Source organism: Gadus macrocephalus, chromosome 12, assembly GCF_031168955.1.
Source record: "Gadus macrocephalus chromosome 12, ASM3116895v1".
NCBI lineage: Eukaryota > Metazoa > Chordata > Actinopteri > Gadiformes > Gadidae > Gadus > Gadus macrocephalus.
This window is the reverse complement of record NC_082393.1, coordinates 9,214,517-9,235,075: the sequence shown is the minus strand read 5'-3', so window position 1 is coordinate 9,235,075 and position 20,559 is coordinate 9,214,517. Positions and strand designations below refer to the sequence as shown.

The 20,559-nt window shown below is 45.6% G+C and overlaps 1 protein-coding gene across 21 annotated transcripts in view; it reads left to right on the top strand.

Annotated features, from left to right (window-relative positions):
- The window catches only part of dock7 (dedicator of cytokinesis 7), a 61,444-nt gene that overhangs the window by 36,291 nt on the left and 4,594 nt on the right, over positions 1-20,559 (top strand). For 5 of the 21 annotated variants that reach the window (XM_060066393.1, XM_060066384.1, XM_060066392.1 and 2 more), the window contains 24 exons: positions 1,796-1,885; positions 2,970-3,065; positions 3,143-3,283; positions 3,613-3,726; positions 3,960-4,127; positions 5,145-5,284; positions 5,645-5,814; positions 6,096-6,268; positions 6,538-6,720; positions 7,212-7,371; positions 7,636-7,732; positions 8,464-8,481; positions 9,714-9,810; positions 9,918-10,052; positions 10,257-10,409; positions 11,291-11,449; positions 13,099-13,199; positions 13,347-13,539; positions 13,970-14,113; positions 15,673-15,804; positions 16,712-16,726; positions 19,141-19,266; positions 19,351-19,440; positions 20,096-20,332. In XM_060066393.1, the coding sequence (XP_059922376.1) occupies positions 1,796-1,885; positions 2,970-3,065; positions 3,143-3,283; positions 3,613-3,726; positions 3,960-4,127; positions 5,145-5,284; positions 5,645-5,814; positions 6,096-6,268; positions 6,538-6,720; positions 7,212-7,371; positions 7,636-7,732; positions 8,464-8,481; positions 9,714-9,810; positions 9,918-10,052; positions 10,257-10,409; positions 11,291-11,449; positions 13,099-13,199; positions 13,347-13,539; positions 13,970-14,113; positions 15,673-15,804; positions 16,712-16,726; positions 19,141-19,266; positions 19,351-19,440; positions 20,096-20,332 (3,132 nt within the window). Of the gene's footprint in view, positions 1-1,795; positions 1,886-2,969; positions 3,066-3,142; positions 3,284-3,612; positions 3,727-3,959; positions 4,128-5,144; positions 5,285-5,644; positions 5,815-6,095; positions 6,269-6,537; positions 6,721-7,211; positions 7,372-7,635; positions 7,733-8,463; positions 8,482-9,713; positions 9,811-9,917; positions 10,053-10,256; positions 10,410-11,290; positions 11,450-13,098; positions 13,200-13,346; positions 13,540-13,969; positions 14,114-15,672; positions 15,805-16,711; positions 16,727-19,131; positions 19,267-19,350; positions 19,441-20,095; positions 20,333-20,559 lie in introns of all 21 variants that reach the window. The other 16 variants (XM_060066394.1, XM_060066389.1, XM_060066386.1 and 13 more) reach the window with 10 other exon arrangements.

Sequence of the window (20,559 nt, the reverse complement as noted above, 5' to 3'; positions counted from 1 at the left end):
AATATGAGCGCAGTGTTGTTCAAAAACTCCAGCCTATCAGAGTAACATCCGTGCTCTCTTTGCCCTGGTAAACTACGGTTGGAAAAGCTAATTCTAATCTGAAAAATCCTTCTGAGCAGATTTCTGTTAATCTTTTAACATCGTTATTCTGTCTATTTCGGATAAAAACAGTTTGATTGCTCCATAGTTTGCTACAGTGTGGCACCACCGTTGTTGGCCCTTCTCAAGACGACAAAAGGCAAAACCATGAGAACCAAAGTGTGACAATGCCACCGCATCTACACCGAGAGCACACCGCTCCCATGAGCTCTCACATGATCCCTCAGGCCCCTCCCATTGGGTGTCACAGCCGCCTCCATGACTTATCATCTGCACACCTGTCGTGTGTTCACCTCCCACCCTCAGCCCCCCCTTCCCACCCAATAGCATCATGTAGTCCACATTCATTCATCATAGTTTACATCATCCCTTCATCACTCCAAAGTCCTCAGCCTAGTCATGGATGAAAGTATTCCATAACACCATACTGTTCTTTTGGTTATTCTTGCCATACTGTAACACATAAGGTAGTGGAGATGGTGGTTTAATGTCCCTCAGCAGGCATAGTATTAGATAATCTCAGAAAATCCCTTCCCCTGCTTCCTTTTCCTGTTAACCTTTAACCAGCCTCACGGCTACCTTATAACCCTGCATGATCTCCTACTAACATCATATTGCATGGAGTTCACACTGGCTGAAGGTGCGTGCGTGTGTGTGTATGTGCGTGTTGGCTCTTGTGTGCATGCGTTTCTGCCGTTTGTGTACTTCACTTGTCTTGTCCGTGATTTGTCGCATCATAAACGTGTGTTCAACACCTATTGAGGAATGTTTTACCTAACATAAGCAAACAAAAGCCATGTCGACATGGGGGTTCAACATACGGTTGAGCTCGGAGCATGAGTTGCATGAGTTTGCCAGCGAGACCAACTGCTGTGATTGACATTTTGCGGTTGTGTTGTTGTATAAAGGAAGGAAGAGCTTTGGTAAAAGGTCATTACCTGCCGCTTGACACATCGATTAAAAGGAGGCCTTGCGTTTCACTTGAATCAGTTAAACATTTTGGACTGTCGTCACATTTGGGTTGCACTGACAATGCCTTAAAGGAGAGCTGTCAACGCTCGCTGTTTACTATATATGGTCTTCATACGCGTGTTATAAAAATTTGGTCAGGACTCAAATTATCCTTTTTTACTTTGTGGCACCGGGACTTCCAAATTCCGAATGTTAGGAGTAACAGTGAAAATGTAGAATCACCCATCAGAATGTTAGGAGCGGCAACAATTTATGTGGATTTGTATTTTTATTGATACAAATATTTTAGGTGTTAATTTAAGATAAACTCTTTCGCTTACACAACATTTGCTGATGCGCCTATTGACTGTAATCTCAGTCAAGTAAACGGTCAAATTCTTCACAGAACAGGCGTATGAAGTGGTGCTATTATTAGTAAATAGGTGATGGTTCCTCTTTGAGGCCTGTGGGCACAAACTGTAAATACTAGCACCATGCCCTCAACCTTTCCATTGTCCTATGTGTTTGTCTGATTAATGACAACGAGGTGTGTGTGTGTGTGTGTGTGTGTGTGTGTGTGTGTGTGTGTGTGTGTGTGTGTGTGTGTGTGTGTGTGTGTGTGTGTGTGTGTGTGTGTGTGTGTGTGTGTGTGACCCCAGCAGAAACACCACCAGGTATGCAGAGACCATCTGCGGTCCCGTTGCTCCTCCACTAACCTTGTTGTTACCATCCATCCCACCCATAGGCCATGGAGCGCTCTGGCAATCGCATGTCTTCGCACACGGAAAGCGCCAGTTTCTTGCAGTCTTTAACAGGACGATTGCCCACCAAAAAGGTAGAGCCCCCTTGCACCAGGGGAAAGGAGCCCGCCACGAGCCCCTGATCCTTCTCCTGTGTTATCTGTGTTTGGTTTTGTTTTTCTCTGCGTGCTTCCTTTGTCCCGTCCGTGCGTTGTTTGGGTCTACGGTTGTGTGGGCTGATGTTCTGGTATTCTTTGGTGATTGTGCCGTCTTGGTGATTGTTGCCAAAGGTCAATGCTCTGCTGCCTCTTGTTTGAATGTGTGACAATATTTATTTTTGATGTGATGGAATGTCAACGTTTAAACTACTGTTTGAATATAAGCCTGCACACTAAACGCCACTGGATTTGTATGTATTGCTGCATCTATTTGGGGAAAGCTCGAAAGAAACCAAGAAAAAGCACTTTTCCTCTCTTCTCTGCAAATTTGTTTAGCAGATTCTTTATATATTCTTCATTATACCAATTCAATAATTGCTTTGAAACTAAATCACCAGACAAGATCTCAGAAGACGTATAAATGTATGTTTTGAAGCAATTGCTTGAAGAGAATCGTGCATTTTAATGGTTTTGTTAAAGAATCTCAAAGTGCCATGAAAATTGTCCTCATGATTGTTTTGTTTCTTCGCGGTGTTATGGGAACACTGAATCGCAAACCAGGGGGTTTTGTCAACTTGTTTTTGTCAAACATCTTTGATTGGTGTGAGGAGTCACAGTAGCATACAAAGATCATTTTGGAGGTTCATATAATTGAAACATTAATTTCATCTTCAATATTAAATCGTGCAAAATGTTATTCAGGTGGGTTTCAGATTATAAACACGCCGTGTGTTTGTAAGTTGATCATATTTTTTTGGTGACGGTCAATCAATTAAGAATAACACACAACCCTCACTATATTATATTATTATTATTATTATTATTTATTATTATATTGATTGTTGACATAGCATCAACAGAGCAATTGATTGACAATCTTTGTGGTGTGGCGGGGTAGCCCTCCATAAGGATGTCTGGTCTTATCAAGCACTCACTATCCCTCACTCTTTTCTCTCTGTCCTCCGATGTCTGTCCTTGGTCAACACTGTTGACACTTGCCCCTGTGTTCCCGGGGCCCCAGCTGTTCCACGAGGAGCTGGCCTTGCAGTGGGTGGTCAGCAGCGGCAGCGTGCGCGAGGGGGCCTTACAGCAGGCCTGGTTCTTCTTTGAGCTCATGGTGAGTACTGTCCCGAAAAATGAACAGGCTTGAAGTCAGACATGGGCGTGTCCGACTGTAGACTCTGTGGCCCCCAGGTGAAGAGCATCATCCACCACCTATACTTCGCCCAGCGCCTTGAGTCGCCCAGGAAGAACCGCTTCCCCGAGCGCTTCATGGACGACATCACCGCACTGGTCAGCACCATCGCCGGCGACATCGTCTCTCGCTACCAGAAGGTGACCCCTCACACACGCTTAGTGATAACTACAGACTTGTCTGTTTGTGTGAGTGCATTTTGCTGAGGCTTTCCCACCTGTGTGCTGCTTGATCCTTGCATTCTTCCCATTTTTGGTTAAGCCTTTCTACGGAATCGAGGCCAGGCCGGTCTCGGGTTGGTCTCAAGAGGCTATGCTTTCTTACAAAAATCGGATAACCGATTGCGTTCTGTCTATTGGAGACCACCTTCCAGTCTACCTGTGTGTGGGTGTGAGTGGAGTCAAGTTTCATATCAACACATTGTATGCGGAAATAATGCAGTTGAACGTGGCTTCTGCCCTGCCAACAGGACCTGGAGCTGGTGGAAAGGCTGAACACTAGCCTGGGCTTCTTCATCAACGACCTGCTGTCTGTCATGGACCGGGGCTTTGTTTTCAGCCTCATCAAGACCTACTGGAAACAGGTGAGTGCTGCTGCTACCATGGTTCGCTTTGTGAGTATAAAAGATTGACGATGTTATCGATTCACTCAATAGGTTTTTCCGCTCTGAATGGTGTTTTTATGATATTTCACTATTCTGGAGCTTTTAGCTATTGTTGTTTTCATTATGTATTATTCACTGTTCTGTACTTGCTGCTTTGACACCCTTATTCTCACTTGGGATGAATGAAGCTAGTCCATCGTATCTTATCTTAGGTATCCACCAAGCTGTATGCCCAGCAGAACCCCACCCTGGAGTCCCTGAGGCTGGACTTCCTGAGGATTGTGTGCAGCCACGAGCACTACGTCACCCTGAATTTGCCCTGCAGCCTGCTCACCCCGCCCGCTTCCCCCTCCCCCTCCGTCTCCTCCGCCACCTCGCAGGTGATGGTGCAAACATGGATGTTAATCAAGGGAGGCTTCAACAGCCCCTTAACTCGCTTTCCAACCGTCAATCATGCTTCATGTCACAACGTGTCTTAAAGCTATGCGCACATCGGCCCAACAAACAGCAGCACCCCACGATGTTGACCAGATTGGGCCAACACTGAGTCATGTGCAACCTACACCCACCCCGCACGCTGCGGCAATGTTGGTGTGTGTTGGTGTTTGGAGGGTCAATGTGCAAGCACCTGAAAACATCTCCTCTCTTACAGCGTGTTTTGTTTGTATTATTGCCATTTTCACAGATTCCCTTTCCAAATCCCATATTTTTAAATACTCTAACCGTCGACCCTCCTCTACCCAAAACACCAAAAGCCACCTGCAAATGTTTTTAGTTGCTTCGTGATTTATTTGTGATTATTATTTGGGGCGGCTGTAGCTCAGGAGGTAGAGCTGGTTGGCTGGTAACCGCAAGGTTGCTAGTTCAATCCCCGCCTCCTCCTAGCTGAGTGTCGAGGTGTTCCTGAGCAAGGCACCTAACTCTAACTGCTCTCGACGAGCTGGCTGTCGCCTTTGCAGGGCTGACTCCGCCGTTGGTGTGTGAATATGTGTGAATCACACATTGGTTCCAACAGACAGTGATGGGTGGAGGGAGTAGGATGCAGGGGGGGGGGCAGACAAACAGACAGACCGACAGACCGACAGACAGACAGACAGACAGACAGACAGACAGACAGACAGGCCGACAGAGGGACGGATAGAATGTCGGGCGTGCAGAGGGAAAAAAACACGACAAAGGATTATTTGGCAGCACAGCTCTTGAGCTAAGCAGGATATTTCACTATTCTCAGTCACATTCACACAATGTGAATGTGTGTATGAATGGATGATTGTGAGGCAATATTGAAAAGCGCTTTGGGTGGCCACTGGTTACAGAAAAAGCGCTATATAAATGCAGTCCAACCACCATTTACCATTATTATTATTTCAACTATTATTTCTTTTTTTACCTTCCAGAGCTCTGGTTTCTCAACGCATGTCCAGGACCAGAAGATAGCCAACATGTTTGAGCTATCCATCCCTTTCCGGGAGCAGCACTTCATGGCTGGGCTGGTGCTGTCTGAGCTGTCTGTGATCCTGGAGCCAGACAATGAGGTGTAAGTAGCCCAATAGAAGCAAACACATCGAGGAGGGCCTCCATGCCATCTTAAATCCAGGGCTATAACAAAGGGTGGGGTTCTGTCGATGGCAGACGACTGTTGTCACTCTGACAATCAACGCCCTAGCAAGACAATTGCGTTGAGAGATGGCTAGCACCTGCATGGTCGAGATAACAAGCTGAAGACTCGTAGTGTTGTGACGTTCACGTAGGACCACTTAAAGGATCGATGCTTTTGTCTTTTTTTCCGGGTCTTTTTATCTTAATGTGTCAGATTGCCCAACGCTTTTGCCATCCTCGTCGTCCTTCATTCTCTCCCCTTTCTCCCCCCCCCTCCTCTCCTGGTGTCCCTCCCCAGCATGTTCGGACTGCACAAGAAGGTGGTGAACGTGGTGCACAACCTTCTGTCCAGCCACGACTCGGACCCGCGCTACGCCGACCCGGAGGTCAAGGCCCGGGTGGCCCTGCTCTACCTGCCGCTCATCGGCATCGTCATGGAGGCGCTGCCGCAACTTCACGACTTCACAGGTTCGGGGTTTATGGAGCTCGGAGCGCCACGGCGTTCCGGGTGACTCCTGTTTGAATAGTTGCACATAGATAGATTGCTCTTACTGTGGGGTTTTTGTTGTCACCGGGGTGTACAAATAAGGAGGAATGATGAAAGAATTTAGGTAATCATGGTTTTTAGAAGAATAGGGCAATAGACCCAAAATTTAAACCAATCAAAACCAATCAGTGTTACAATCAGGGTCATGAGGTCATTTCAGCCCCCCTGAAATGTTTGTCTGTACCCCCGTTCCTCTGAGCAGAGTCTCACGTTCAGTGGGGTCGCCCAGGCTGCCCACAGGGGGGCGCTGCGGGAGGCTCTGGCGAGGAGGCCGACGGAGACGTGTTGATCAGCCAGACGGTAGCCATGGCGATAGCCGGTACCTCCGCCGCCCCGCCAATGTCCCGGCCTAGCAGCTTCCTGCTAAACACGCAGGTAGTAGACAACATAACCACGTTTTTTGGTCCGCAGAGGAAATTAATAGAACAATGGACTAAAGCATATTTAAATTGAATTAACTTGAATGATCGTTGATTTCGTAAAAAAGAAAAAGTAGGCTAGTAAATCCTTATAGTTTTTAATGAACACTCAGCATCATACTGATTTGCTTTGCTGCGTTACGCACATTCCAACAGAGCAGAATGAGGTGTGTTTACCCTCTAACTCACTCTTCCTCCTCTTCTTCCCCGCCGTCCCCTCCCCAGACCGGCCGACAGCACGGGACCTTCTCTGCGGAGTCCAGCCGCAGCCTGCTGATCTGCCTGCTGTGGGTGCTGAAGAATGCAGACGAGATGGTGCTGCAGAAGTGGTTCACAGACCTGTCGGTGTCCCAGCTCAACCGCCTGCTGGACCTGCTCTACCTCTGCGTGTCCTGCTTCGAGTACAAGGTAGAAGGGAATGGATGGCAATGCAGTAAATCACCGTGGCACGGATCTGATCCATCGTTGCCTGAAATGGGATTCTTTTGGTGCTCGATTTGATCTGTTTGCTTGGGATTGCTGTGATCTGTTTTGCTGCACTGAACTGTAACCTCTGTGCCATCTCCTTTTTAAACATTTAATCTAGAAAGGAGTTTTGTTAGCGCTACGCTATGCTAGTTCTCTCTGCGTTTCCTCCCACTTACCTGCTTAGCTCAAGAGCTGTGCTGCCAAATAATCCTTTGTCGTGTTTTTTTCCCTCTGCACGCCCGACATTCTATCCGTCCCTCTGTCGGCCGGCCTGTCTGTCTGTCTGTCTGTCTGTCTGTCTGTCTGTCTGTCTGTCTGTCTGTCTGTCTGTCTGTCTGTCTGTCGGTCTGTCGGTCTGTCTGTTTGTCTGCCCCTCCCCCCCCCCCCCTGCATCCTACTCCCTCCACCCATCACTGTCTGTTGGAACCAAGGCCCATGTTGTGTTCACCATGCAGGGCAAGAAGGCCTTTGAGCGCATGAACAGCTTGACCTTTAAGAAGTCCAAGGACATGAAGGCCAAGCTGGAGGAGGCCATACTGGGCAGCATTGGGGCCAGGCAGGAGATGGTGCGACGCAGTCGCGGGCAGCTGGGTGAGCAGCCGGGGGCCGTGGGTGTGTGGGTTTGTGGGCGGATTAGTGGCTATAGTATGGGAAGGATGCACACAATGTCCTGTAGCTGAAGTAACATGGGATGTTGATTATTCAAAAGCACACAATGTACAATTCGCTCCCCTCACACCTAAACAGGAGTGCACAGACATTCAGTCAATCCTCAGTGTCTTTGTAGAGCTTGTACGGTTTTTTGTATGTCTATGGTAAACAGTGATCAATGGTGTGTGTGTGTGCATGTTACAGAGAGGAGTCCATCGGGCAGTGCGTTTGGTAGCCAGGAGAACCTTCGCTGGAGGAAAGACATGACCCACTGGAGACAAAACAGCGAGAAGATGGACAAGTACGCTCATTGGTTCTCATCTGTCCCCGAATACAAGCTCCTCCACGACACAGTATTTTACCGTTATTTTCAAGATTATTTTATTCCCCCTGGTCTTAAATGTAACCTTTGCAACTTCACCGGAAACATGCTTTATATCTATTTTACGATGCTGACACAAGGGAACAACCTTCACTCTTTGAAAAAGTTTCTAGCTCCTTGAGTCCTCCTTCGGACACAACAGCCTAGGTCACCCTAGAGTAGAGGAGAAGTGTGCTCCTTAAAGCCCTTTGAGGCCATGCTGTGTGAAGTAACTTCACTTGGGTGAGCTCCAAGAGCAACTCTTCACGGAAAGGAAATCAAGAAGCACTATTTGTAGAGTGGAGATAAGTCTCCCTTATCTTTTCCAATTGTGATTTACATTGCAATGCAGAGCGGCATGTGATGTTGAGTTTATTTCCCCTCAAAATAGGTATTTGCCGCTTTGGTTTAGAACCATCCATCCATCAAAACACAATCCTTCCATGCATTACATATAACTCTCATTTATCTTTCTTACATTTTGGTTTTCCGTTCGGAGTGGTGAAGAATTATCATTTTATTAAGGCAACAAGGAATTGCTTGTTCTGATGACGTGTGTGTGTGTGTGTGTGTGTGTGTGTGTGTGTGTGTGTGTGTGTGTGTGTGTGTGTGTGTGTGTGTGTGTGTGTGTGTGTGTGTGTGTGTGTGTGTGTGTGTGTGTGTGTGTGTAGGAGCCACAGATCTATCAGGTATTGTATGGTAAACACCCGCAGTGTGCCCTACTCCCCTTACGCTTTTTTTAAACCTGCTGATACGTGATGCGTTCAATGACATATGGGACTTCAGGAGATCGAAAAGGGGGAAGAATCAATTCAATGCATTAGCCTTAAATTTATTGCACAGCCCTTCCACTATTTTTGTCTTAATCCGCTACTACCTTACTTTCAATAATACTGACTTCTATGTCCTAAACTTCAGCCCTCTCGGAAAGTGGTTTGACTTTTATTCATTTCATCCCTCTTTCGGATTCCTTTCTAACTCCTCATGTACATGAATGTATATCAAGATCGTTTTCCCCATCCCTGGTTGTCTCTCCCTTGCCCCTGGCCTACCCCCTGTTTCTGGTGTTTTGGGGTTTGAGGTTGGGGTAGTATTGCGTTTGATTGGTTTGTTCATGTTTTGGGGCCCTGTCTCTTCAGCCTTGGTCTGGTGTGCTGCTTTAGTAATGTGAAGGCTAACTTTGAGTCGTCGTGACCCATCGACAGAACTTCACTACTAAGATGTGTTTCTCTCAACCGTCATAACAGTAACTGCCTACTACTTAACTAAACTTTTCAGTCATTGGTTATGATGGAAAATGACATTTTAGGTCTGTGTCTAAAATGCTCTGCAGTGTGTGTTGCCTGTAGAAATGGTTTGCGATGTGGAGAACCTTACTTCCTTCAATAGAAAACACTTAAAGGTCCCATGACATGCCACCAGGTGTGAGTGTGATTAGCCGATACTGATCTATTCGTCACACGTAACAGCCAGATTTTCAAAACGGCTTGTACCGGCGTCTAATCACACTGACACCTGGTGGCATGCCATGGGACCTTTCTAAATAAACGTCAAAACACACAAATGCAGGGGCTTCTGCTGTTCCTCACGGGAAGTTAGTCTCCTTAATTATTTTCTGCTGCCGCTCCCTAACCCAACGTTACAGGGAAGTCGTAGGCCCATTGCTCCTGTTGTGTTGATAAACCCCTTGAGGACGTTGCAGGTTGAGAGACAGTGTCTTGCTGCGTAACAGTGGAGTTTCCCAAGAAGCTAGGCGTGTACACTGAACCCTGAAGAGAATGGGCCCTCTCTGCATATAGCTTGAGTGGTGTGACCCAGGGCGTGTGTGAGATTCAGAGGTTCTCCCCAAGGTTAAGATGCGGGGTGATTAGAAGGAATAATGTCTGACAGCTACTTCCTTGACCCCGTCCCCGTTTCCCAGGACAAGAGCAGAGTTGGAACACGAAGCACTGATTGACGGTAACCTAGCAACGGAAGCCAATCTTACAATTCTGGATACTCTGGAGATCGTTGTGCAGGTATGTTTGTATATTGATGCCTTGAACACAAACAACAGCCTTTGTTTTTATGTCAATCTCAAACGAGGAAATTAATTTTTCCCGTGTGTGTGTGTGCGTGTGCGCAGACGGCCTCTGTGACGGAGACCAAGGAGAGCATCCTGGGTGGGGTGCTGAAGGTGTTGCTCCACAGCATGGCCTGCAACCAAAGCGCCCTCTACCTGCAACACTGCTTCGCTACACAGAGAGCCCTGGTGTCAAAGGTCTAGGAAAACTCATCAAACTCCTGAAATGATCACCTGTATAACTGTGTGTGGGTGTCGGTGTATATATTTGATTTGTGTGTATATCGGGGTGTATATTCATGCGTGTGTGTATATTTTCTAATGCGTGTGTGTGTAGTTCCCAAAGCTGGTGTGTATTTGTTTGTGTTTTTATTCTAATGTGTGTGTATTGTGTGTGTGTAGTTCCCAGAGCTGCTGTTTGAGGAGGAGACAGAGCAGTGTGCAGACCTTTGCCTGAGGCTGCTGAGGAGCTGTGGCAGCAGCATCAGCACCATCCGCGCCCACGCCAGCGCCTCCCTCTACCTCCTCATGAGGCAGAATTTTGAGATCGGCAACGTAAGCACATTTAGTTTGTTTCTCACTGATGTTTCAAACGTCATATTTGATCATTTTCAGGGCATGTCTTCTCTTTATAATAAGTTCATATCTTAATTTAATGAGGATCAAATGTAATTATTCCCCGGACCTAGATGAAATGTGGGATTGGCGATTGTCATTTAATTAACTTACACTAAAATCGGACACAAACTCATCCTCGTTCCTATCTTTGTGTTTGAATATCGCTTGCCTGTTTGGTAAGATTGCTTAAATGTAGAATAGTTAAAAATTAGAGCTGTCAGTTAAACGCGTTATTAACGGCGTTAACGCAAACCAATTTTAACGGTGTTAAAAAAATTATCGCGCGATTTTTTTTTTTTTTACTTTGGCTCAAAGCAAAGAAGCAGTAGCCTGACTGCTATGTTCAAATGACATTTGTTCAAAGCAGTCGTTTAATTGCACTATAGGCTCTTTTTTTGTATCGTCCTGTTTTGATCAGTATATGCCAATGTTGTTATCAATAAAAAATCATTTGCACAAGACAAGCCGATGCACTTCACCATGTTGATAAGAGAATTAAAATGAGAAGAATTATGGGACAAAAAAATCAAGGGATATTTAGCATAGAAAAAGAATTTGCGATTAATCGCGATTAATCGTGAGTTAACTATGACATTAATGCGATTAATCACGATTAAATATTTTAATCGCTTGACAGCTCTATTAAAAATGCTATTAAAAATATATTTTTCTCATATGCAATCCTCATTGTTATTTTACATCAATCAAGGGTTTTTCTGGTCTTGTGAGAGTCTTGCTCTCTTCTCCCATGAAAGGGTCCTGTTTCCCCTCACTTCAAGGCCTGTTTCCTATTACTCCTCCTCCTCTTCCTCCTCCAGAACTTTGCCAGGGTGAAGATGCAGGTGACCATGTCTCTGTCGTCACTTGTGGGAACCTCCCAGAACTTCAATGAGGAGTTCCTGCGCCGCTCCCTTAAGACCATCCTGACCTACGCCGAGGAGGACCTGGAGCTCCGGGAGACCACCTTCCCTGACCAGGTACCCCTTTATTCATTCGGGGAAAGGCCATTGAGAGTCGGCTCTCTATTTCAATGACGGCCGGTCAAACAACCAGAAAAACAAAGCAGTAAATCAAGTAAATAAATAAATACAGTAATTCAACACAATGGGATAACTAAAAAAACAAAAAAAACACGAGCAATCTTCATCCAATGCGATTTCAATCATCCCCTTGAACTTCTGTGTGTGTGTGTGTGTGTGTGTGTGTGTGTGTGTGTGTGTGTGTGTCATCTTCATCGTCATTGTCATCATCGGCAGACACTCGAAGTCGTGTACTTCTGTCCTCCTTCTTGGTCCTTATGCGTGTTCAGGTAGGCGAAGAGGCCGATCCCGGACCCACATATATAGGGGCAATGTGGGCATGGGTGGGCAGTGGTGATTGTGGGTTTGGGTTGAACCTTTCTGCGTCTGCGCTTGGCTTCTGCAGCACTATGGAGATCGTCATTATACTGCGCAGGTCCGTCTTGGACAAGTTGTCTCCAGACCGTTTGTTGCTGTGGCCTCCCAGCTCTTAAGGTCTATGTGGCACTTCTTGAGGTTTGCTTTGATGTTATCTTTGAACCTTTTCTTTTGGTCTCCTTGGGCATGCTTTCCTTGAACAAGCTGTGAGTAGAGGACTTGTTTGGGGAGGCGAGGGTCAGGCATCCGAATGTTGGGCGATGATGGCAGTAATGGTGGAGAAGCCGGCCTCCTCCAGGACGCTGGTGTTAGTCCGTCGAACCTCCCAGGTTATCCTGAGGATTCTCTGTAATAATAATAATAATAATAAATGAAATTTATATAGCGCTTAATATGGTACTCTAAGACGCGGTTCTGTAGGTACCTCTTATGGACTCAAGGCCTCAAGTTCTCTCAAGGGCCTGCTGTATGTGGTCCAGACTTCTGACCCATACGGAGCAATACCGTTTTGTAGACCAGAATTTTGGTCTACAAAAGCCGTCAAAAGCGGCTGTAAACCAGGAAGCGGTTGCCGCCCATGTGAACGCGCGCAGATTTTGCCCTACCGCTCAGCTTTCCTTGTGCTGAAACTTTCGGCGGCAGCAGCAGCCACTTTTGAAAACGCCTGGCCCTTCACACCGCCGCGCTGAACCCTCCGGTAGCGAGGCGGTTATAAGGGCGGTTGCCGCGCGGCGGTGTACAAGCACCTTAAGTCAAAGGCTTTATGAGGTCTATGATGGCCATGCAGAAAGGTGGATTCGGTTCCCGGCACTTTTCTTGCAACTGCCGAGCGCCAAAGATCATATCCGTAGTGAGTCTGTTTGGGTGGAAAATACCGTGGGAATTCCCAAAGTCCACCTTGTCACCCTTCTTAAAGAGGGAGATGACTAAAGCATCCTTCAGCTGTGCAGGAATCTATATATCAGGGCTGTCAAACAATTGAAAATTTTAATCACCATTAATAATGTCGACATTCTGTGGGCAAAACTTTTCAAAATCACAGTAAAAAAATAAATAAAGTATGTTAATGGGTACATTTTAATTAATTGCGTTAAAATAAGATTGCGTTAACGCGTTATTAATGTGCTAATTTTGACAGCCCTAATATATTTAAATATGTGGGTTTATGTAAACGTTTGTGTGTTTGTATGTTTCTGATATTTATGTGCGTGTCTGTTTGGTACCCTCAGGTACAGGACCTTGTGTTCAACCTGCATATGATCCTGTCTGACACGGTGAAGATGAAGGAGCACCAGGAAGACCCTGAGATGCTCATAGACCTGATGTACAGGTACTAGCACATCATATAACGGAACTACTTCTACACACTGATACTCATAGACCTTGAGAACAGGTTCTAGTCTGCACAGTAGCTGTGCCTGTTTGTGTGGTGTGTGGCGGTGTTGATTCCATTTGACGACCTTTCGTGGTCCCCCAGGATCGCCAAGGGTTACCAGACGTCCCCAGACCTCCGTCTGACCTGGCTGCAGAACATGGCGGGGAAGCACACAGAGCGGACCAACCACGCCGAGGCGGCCCAGTGTCTGGTGCACAGCGCCGCCCTGGTGGCCGAGTACCTCAGCATGCTGGAGGACCGGAAGTATCTACCCGTCGGCTGCGTCAGCTTCCAGGTCAGCAATCTCTCCCAGGGGAACGTCCAATGTGGTCTTTCTGTGTTTATGTCCTTTATGTTTATGTCCATAAAAACAGCGATGTGGAGGGAAATGGCAGTAAATGTGGGATTTGTTCGGCAGAGATTCTCAAAGGAGCAAAATAAGTGTTTTTATTAAGATGGTACTTATTGTGATAACCGTGTACTGGATGAGCAAAAGCATGCCTTAGCCTATTGCCACATTTCTTGAATTGTCTTCCCAACAAATTTGTTGTTTAGTTTTGCTCTTGAACCATGTATATAAGTATTATAGTATATTGTGTATTTCAATTGTAAATGAAATGGGCAATTGGCCTTTAGATTTTTGCTAACACAGTCCTGGAATCCGCATATCATGTTTTTGTCATGTTTTTTTTGCTAATTTTCTCTCTCCTTTCACTTCCCGCCAGAACATGTCGTCCAACGTGCTGGAGGAATCGGCGGTGTCTGACGACGTGGTCTCCCCTGACGAGGAGGGCATTTGCTCAGGGAAGTACTTCACTGAGGCGGGCCTGGTGGGGCTCCTGGAGCAGGCCGCCGCCTCCTTCTCCATGGTGAGTTGAATGGATGAATACATCATCAGTATCATTCAGCATCTGATAATGTCCTACAACAGCTTTAGACACGCACTGAATGGAGGACATTTTATGTAGTATATGTGCATTTTCCTTGATGTATTTTTACGTTAACATCCTTAAATATGTGAATATATCAAAATAATATATATATTTATGTGTCTATCGATATATAAATCGATATCGATGTATAATAGCTTCAATGCGACACAAAAATTGAAGCTATTTTACATTATATTTCCCAAAAATAAAACGTTAGTATAATATAAAATGATGAGCTCAAATCTTGTTGGACGGGGCATTTCACTTCCATTCATTTCATATTTGTTTGAACCTATCATATGGCTGCCGGCGGAAGCTGTGAGTAATCGGTGAACTTCAAGCTGAGACTCGGTCAGAACTAGTAAACTCATGTTTCGGGTTTCAAATCAACACCCTGTACTTTCAGAATAAACCTTCTTTAAAGGAGACATATTATGGTGTTTACCCAACAAGTAAACATAGTATTTGAGTTCCAGAAAACGTGTTTTTGAAGCTGTTAGTTGGAAATAGCCTACCGCTATTCCCCTCTGTTGCAGTCCCTGCGCTGTTTCTGGTGTCTGTAGCTTTAATGCAAATGAGCTGCTGCCCATTGACCAATGAGCTGTCAGACTGAACCACAGCATGGAGGAGAAGGGATTGTTGCCGTTTGCAGACTCCTGGAGCTCTACATAGTATAATAATAGCTGCCGGACTGCCACAGAGTTCTCCCCGCCGGACCTGCCAGCTTCGGCGGCAGTTCACATCCCGGAGTAAACCCGCCGGAGCAGTCGGGTAGCTCGGCAGCAGTCCGGCAGCTCAGCTCTGGGAGTACAATCCCGTTCTCCTCCATGTCTCCTCACCGGACTGCCGCCGAAGCTCAGCAGCAGTCCGGTAGAGGAAGGGATTGTACTCCCGGAGCTGAGCTGCCAGGCTGCCGCCAAGTCCCCCCCGCCAGAACTGCTTGTCCGCTGGTCCACAAAATCTTAGCTATGCTCTGATTAGAGGGGAGTAAGGAAGTGGGAGGTAATATTCAAGTGCGCCCCCTTCCTACGTAGGAGGGGGCGCTGAAACTGATTCGCTCGTTTGGGAACTGTTGGCGGGGTACTTTCAGAAATGCATATCTTACTCAAAAAATCATGTCTTCTTTCAAAGTTTGTATGCGTGTGGGAGCACTAGAGAGACCCAAAACAACACCCCAAATCCCAGGAAAATTATATTTCTACAAATCCATGAAGAAACAGGAAACAAGGCATAACTCCGCCCCCTTACAGTTTCTGGTTTCCAGCCCAGATCGGTGGCGTCTCCCCACACAAATTCTGCTAATATGCAGTAGGACCGCTGGATCCCAGATTATACTGTGGGTCAACCAACAACAAGAATCATTTCATGCAACATAGCAGTTCAGCACACCTGTTTCGAATGACCTGGCTGCATGTGTGGAGTTCTGGAGGTGACCCTCATGGCTACTGGGACCCATGTAGTGTCTCCTCCCCCTCCCCCTCCATCCTCCTCTCCAGGCTGGGATGTACGAGGCGGTCAACGAGGTGTACAAGGTGCTCATCCCCGTCCACGAGGCCAACCGCGACGCCAAGAAGCTCGCCACCATACATGGTAAACTGCAGGAAGCCTTTGGCAAAATCGTCCACCAGGTAAATCCAGCGTCTGCATCGCAGCACCCACACCCACACACCTCCCAACCCCCCTTCTGAGTAACAGCACCCACACCCGCACCCCCCACAGCGGTGCATTAGATTGAATATTCCCCGTTGGAGGTCTATTTGAAGCCCACATAACGTTGATAATCCTATTTGATCGTGTTAATGGGGTTTTAGTTTCTGCTAAATTGACAAAGATCTATGCTTCGGTTGTTCTTCAACGCAAACTGTGACTTTGTTTGTGTATCAAACCCTCCACTGAGGTATGGGCTCAGGTGTGCGCTTCATGTTAAGGGTATGATCAAATGACTTGCATGAAGTGGAAATACTGTGACTAAGTTGCGTGCTTTAACAAGTTACCTTAACAAGAGTAGGGCAGCAGGTTCAAATATGACTTTGCTGAAGCGACGGGAGTAATATTTCCCTAGTGACAGATGAACTACAAAGGGACATTTGTTTCTGCTTAAGTCACTGCAAAGGAAAAGAGCAGATTTGTTCTGGGAAAAGTAGTTCAGAAGTAGGATCAGAATAATCTGATGATACTGCACTTTGACACAATTTACTTTTTTTGGTATTCAACTATTTCTTGTATGTTTTACTGTGTTAGATTCAATAGAATATACACTAACTCTTTTGGCTGTGACGTTCATTCGATTTTTTGGAAAGGGGTACATTAATCTTTGTCAAATGAGGTGTGCGTGTGTGTGTCAATATGTAGGGTGACCTTAATAAAATGGTTCCCCTGCATGTTGTACACCGGCCCCTGTTGCTATTTAGATTCTAAGACCAGGTGCTGAAGAGTACTGTTTAGTGTTTGTATGTATGCGGGGAAGGGGGTGTGGTGGTGGGTTTGTGTGCGTCCAGGCGTTCACGTTTCTCCTGTATTCTCTTTATCACACAGAGTACTGGCTGGGAGGTAGGTGGTTCCTGCAGTTCTCTGCTTGGTCTCAGTTGTTCGTTGTTTGGTCGTTTATCATTCACTCTTTTTCTTTTTACGTTTTGCTACCAGCGGGCGCTCTGTCGCTACCTTTTCTACGTCCTGTACATATCCATACATCCATTAACACCTGCGGACAATGCCGACTGTCTGCCCCCCAACCCCCTGCACCCCAAACTCAACCCCCGCCCCCACCAACCTCAGGGACCCTGACTTGTACAGGACAAGCAAAGCCCGCCAGTTTTTGGGTGGGGGGGGGGGGGTCTTGTTTTTAACTTGTTTGTGACCGTGCCAATGGGGCATGCATGGGAGCCATCGTGCCTGTGACACTAACGACAAACAGTTTCTCTTCTTCGGGGGGAAATACGCCATTTTTCCAAAAACTCCTGTATCCTCTCAGTCCGGGGCTGCACCCCCCACGCTGTCGGGCCGCCCTCATCCTCTTATTATCTCACCTGCTCCAACCACAGAGTTTGAGTCCGTTTTTGTCCGTTTTTCGTTTTGATTAGTTTTTCTCTTTTTTTTTTACATTTTTGCCGTAGGTTGGTCTTTTCACACACAATTAAAGCTCAGCCATGTCTTGTGAAGTCCAATTGGAGTCAAACCATTTATCCACAACTGGATCCAAAATTCCATGATTATCATGATAAATAAACCTTCCAAGTCACAGTAACCAACCAACCATTTATTATTTTTTGGCCCATTTGATAATCCCCCCTCATTTTGATTTTGAAACTAAATCGACCCCTGATATACATTTTTTCATTGTTTTTTCATTTTTGCTATCAGCTACTTAACATGTGTTTTTAATTTATGTACTTTCTGCATGTTATTGCATGGAATGGACAGAGCACTCTTCGTTCCTTCTGGAACCGCACCCCTAAAACAACCCCTTGAACAGCCTGTTTCTAGGGGTGATGGGACCTTTTCCCCACTCTGATTAGTTTTCTTTTGTTTGTGTCTTTAAATGTTCCTTCTTTGCCTTGGCATGATCCAGAACCACCACACTAGCTTTGTGTTTTTCTTAGCCTCATCACCAAGAATGCGTTATTTAGACTTATTTTTTGGTCTTTGTCATTTTTCTGTTTGTTCTTTGGAGATAGGCGATCCTGATTAAAATGTGTTCTGTTTTCTCCTTTTCGTTTTTGTTCCTGGTTGCCGAACCTTCCCACTTTACTTAATTGTGTGTTGTGGTAAGTTCCCTGGTTTTGAAGATAACAAACTGAGGCTTTGAGCATGTCATGGAAATCGAAATGACCTGTGATGCCCTAGTCCTCATGGAAAGTCAATCCAGAAATCCTGAAGATGGGGAGATAAATCAATCTGACTTTTAGCCAGTTTTCCTTTCTTTGTTGGTACTTGTGAAATGGTTCAGTCTTTACCTTCCTACACTTTCCTACACTGTTTCTGACAATGCATACGAATACAGAAAATATTATAGTTCAAACAAATATTCAAACACACACATTTCCTCTCCCAGAACTGTCTCAAAACCATACCCTTTTAAACTTTGACTTGACTTCCATACTTCAACAGAAATAGCCTTAGCCTAAGACTTCCTGTCTTCCACCAGTCCTGTCATAATCTATATCTTTTCAGCCCATTTGGATTTTTAAGCAAAAGGAATACGTCCATGTCAGCCTTTCTGACCCAGTTCTACAAGTGCACCTGTATATACTAGTGAAGTTAGGTTGGGCTAGGATCTTGGTGAATGCTTCTCTGTCAAAGACACCCCGCTAACTTGAGAGGAAACCTGTGTTGAAACCTTTTCCCACTTACTGACACTTCACCCCGGTAGCACTGTAAGATTTAAAGACCTGGTGTGATGAATTGAAGCATGGGCCTTCTAACTTGGACTGCTGGAACACTGAGCCCCCACTTTTTACATGGAGAGATGTTGGATACTTTTAACTGGTCATGATGAAGGAATGCATGTGTGCGAATTGAATGTAGAATGTTTAGAACTCTGTTGATGGACACGTGATATTGAGGGACTACATATGCAAATAAGCATGATGCTATAATCTGATATATAGCATCAAATGGGCACATCAATGTTTGTACATTACCCCCGTTAAACAAAATAGTTAAATATATGATTAATCAAGACCTAGAAAGAAACCCTGGATGAAGGGAGTATCAAAAGGATGTTATTGACGCTTCACTTTTTAACTTACTTTTATACATTTTTAAGACTTTGAAAGGAATCTTCTTAATCGAGATTTAGAAATTGTTAATTTCTAAATCGAGATTTAATAACCAGAGGTCCTTTCAACATTTATCCTTACGTAATCTTAAAAATACTTTACGCTATTATGTAATTTAGGAATGCTCTTATCATCTTTTGTGACCTTCTCATTGACTCACACTTCATCTCTCCTCAGCATGGAAAGAGAATGTTTGGTACGTACTTCAGAGTCGGATTTTACGGTACCAAGTTTGGGGACTTGGATGAGCAGGAGTTTGTATACAAAGAGCCTGCCATCACCAAACTAGCAGAGATCTCCCACCGACTGGAGGTAAACATTCAAATAATCTTTCATGCCTTATGTCAGGTTATTGGCCTCCGCCCAACATATGTCCTGTCCTCTGGTTATCTTCAGGGATTCTACGGGGAGCGTTTTGGCGAAGAACAGGTGGAAGTCATTAAGGACTCCAACCCTGTAGACAAGTGCAAACTGGACCCCAACAAGGTTTGTGGGATGGCAAATGAAAGGGGCATCGTCCATATCCATTGACCTGTCTAAATGAGTTCATGGTTCTCGAGAGTGTACCATTGTAGAAAGTTGATCCTGATGGATTCTGCTTATTTTGCATAAACATTGACCAAGCTTTAGCGAAAGGACTTAAGTGCAAATCCAATTTGATAATTTAGGTTTGGAAGTAAATGCAAGGGTGTTGGTGTCTTTAGGGTGGATCAGGAAGGAATCCACTAATTAGTATGTATTATTAATGGCTGATCTAATGTAACCTTCAACTCTGACTGAAAAGAAGAGCTCAGACCAAGGAAGACATTTACGAATAAATCAAGTTCCAAGGATTTCATGCGCCTGCAAGGTTACTTCTTAAAGGTCCGGCATTATACCACCAGGTGCGATTAGCCATTACAAGCCGTTTTGAATTTCTGCCTCTTTTGACATCACAAGTGGGCGTGTCCACCTAGATGAATGACGGATAGATGAGTCACGTTTGCTACAGTCCCCTGGTTAGGCTGGTAGACTGATCTTTCTGTCATACATCTATAATGTCAGAAGTGGCCGATTTTCAAAACGGCTTGAAATGGCTAATCACACTCACACCTGGTGATATAATATGGGACCTTTAACATTTTTTCAATGACTTCCTCAGGCTTACGTCCAGATCACGTATGTGGAGCCCTTCTTCGATACGTACGAGATGAAGGACCGCATCACCTACTTCGACAAGAACTACAACCTGCGGCGCTTTGTCTACTGTACGCCCTTCACGTTGGACGGCCGTGCGCACGGCGACCTCCACGAGCAGTTCAAACGGAAGACCATCCTCACCACCTCGCATGCCTTCCCCTACATCAAGACCCGCATCAACATCATACACAAGGAGGAGGTACAGCAGTGGGCAGTGTCTTTAAAAGAGCTTGTATCCCGTCTTCGTTGGGGTTCTCCGTTGAGTTACCCCACTGTGTACACTGTGTGTCCAACGAGCCGTTTGAGAGCCTGTATAATGAAAAGGCCATGGGTCACCTAAATGTTTACTTCTGCCGTGTTCTTTTGGAAAAAGTCTGCCGGAAACACTTAGTAGGGCATTCCAAAGGATGCTTTACCTGGAGCGTT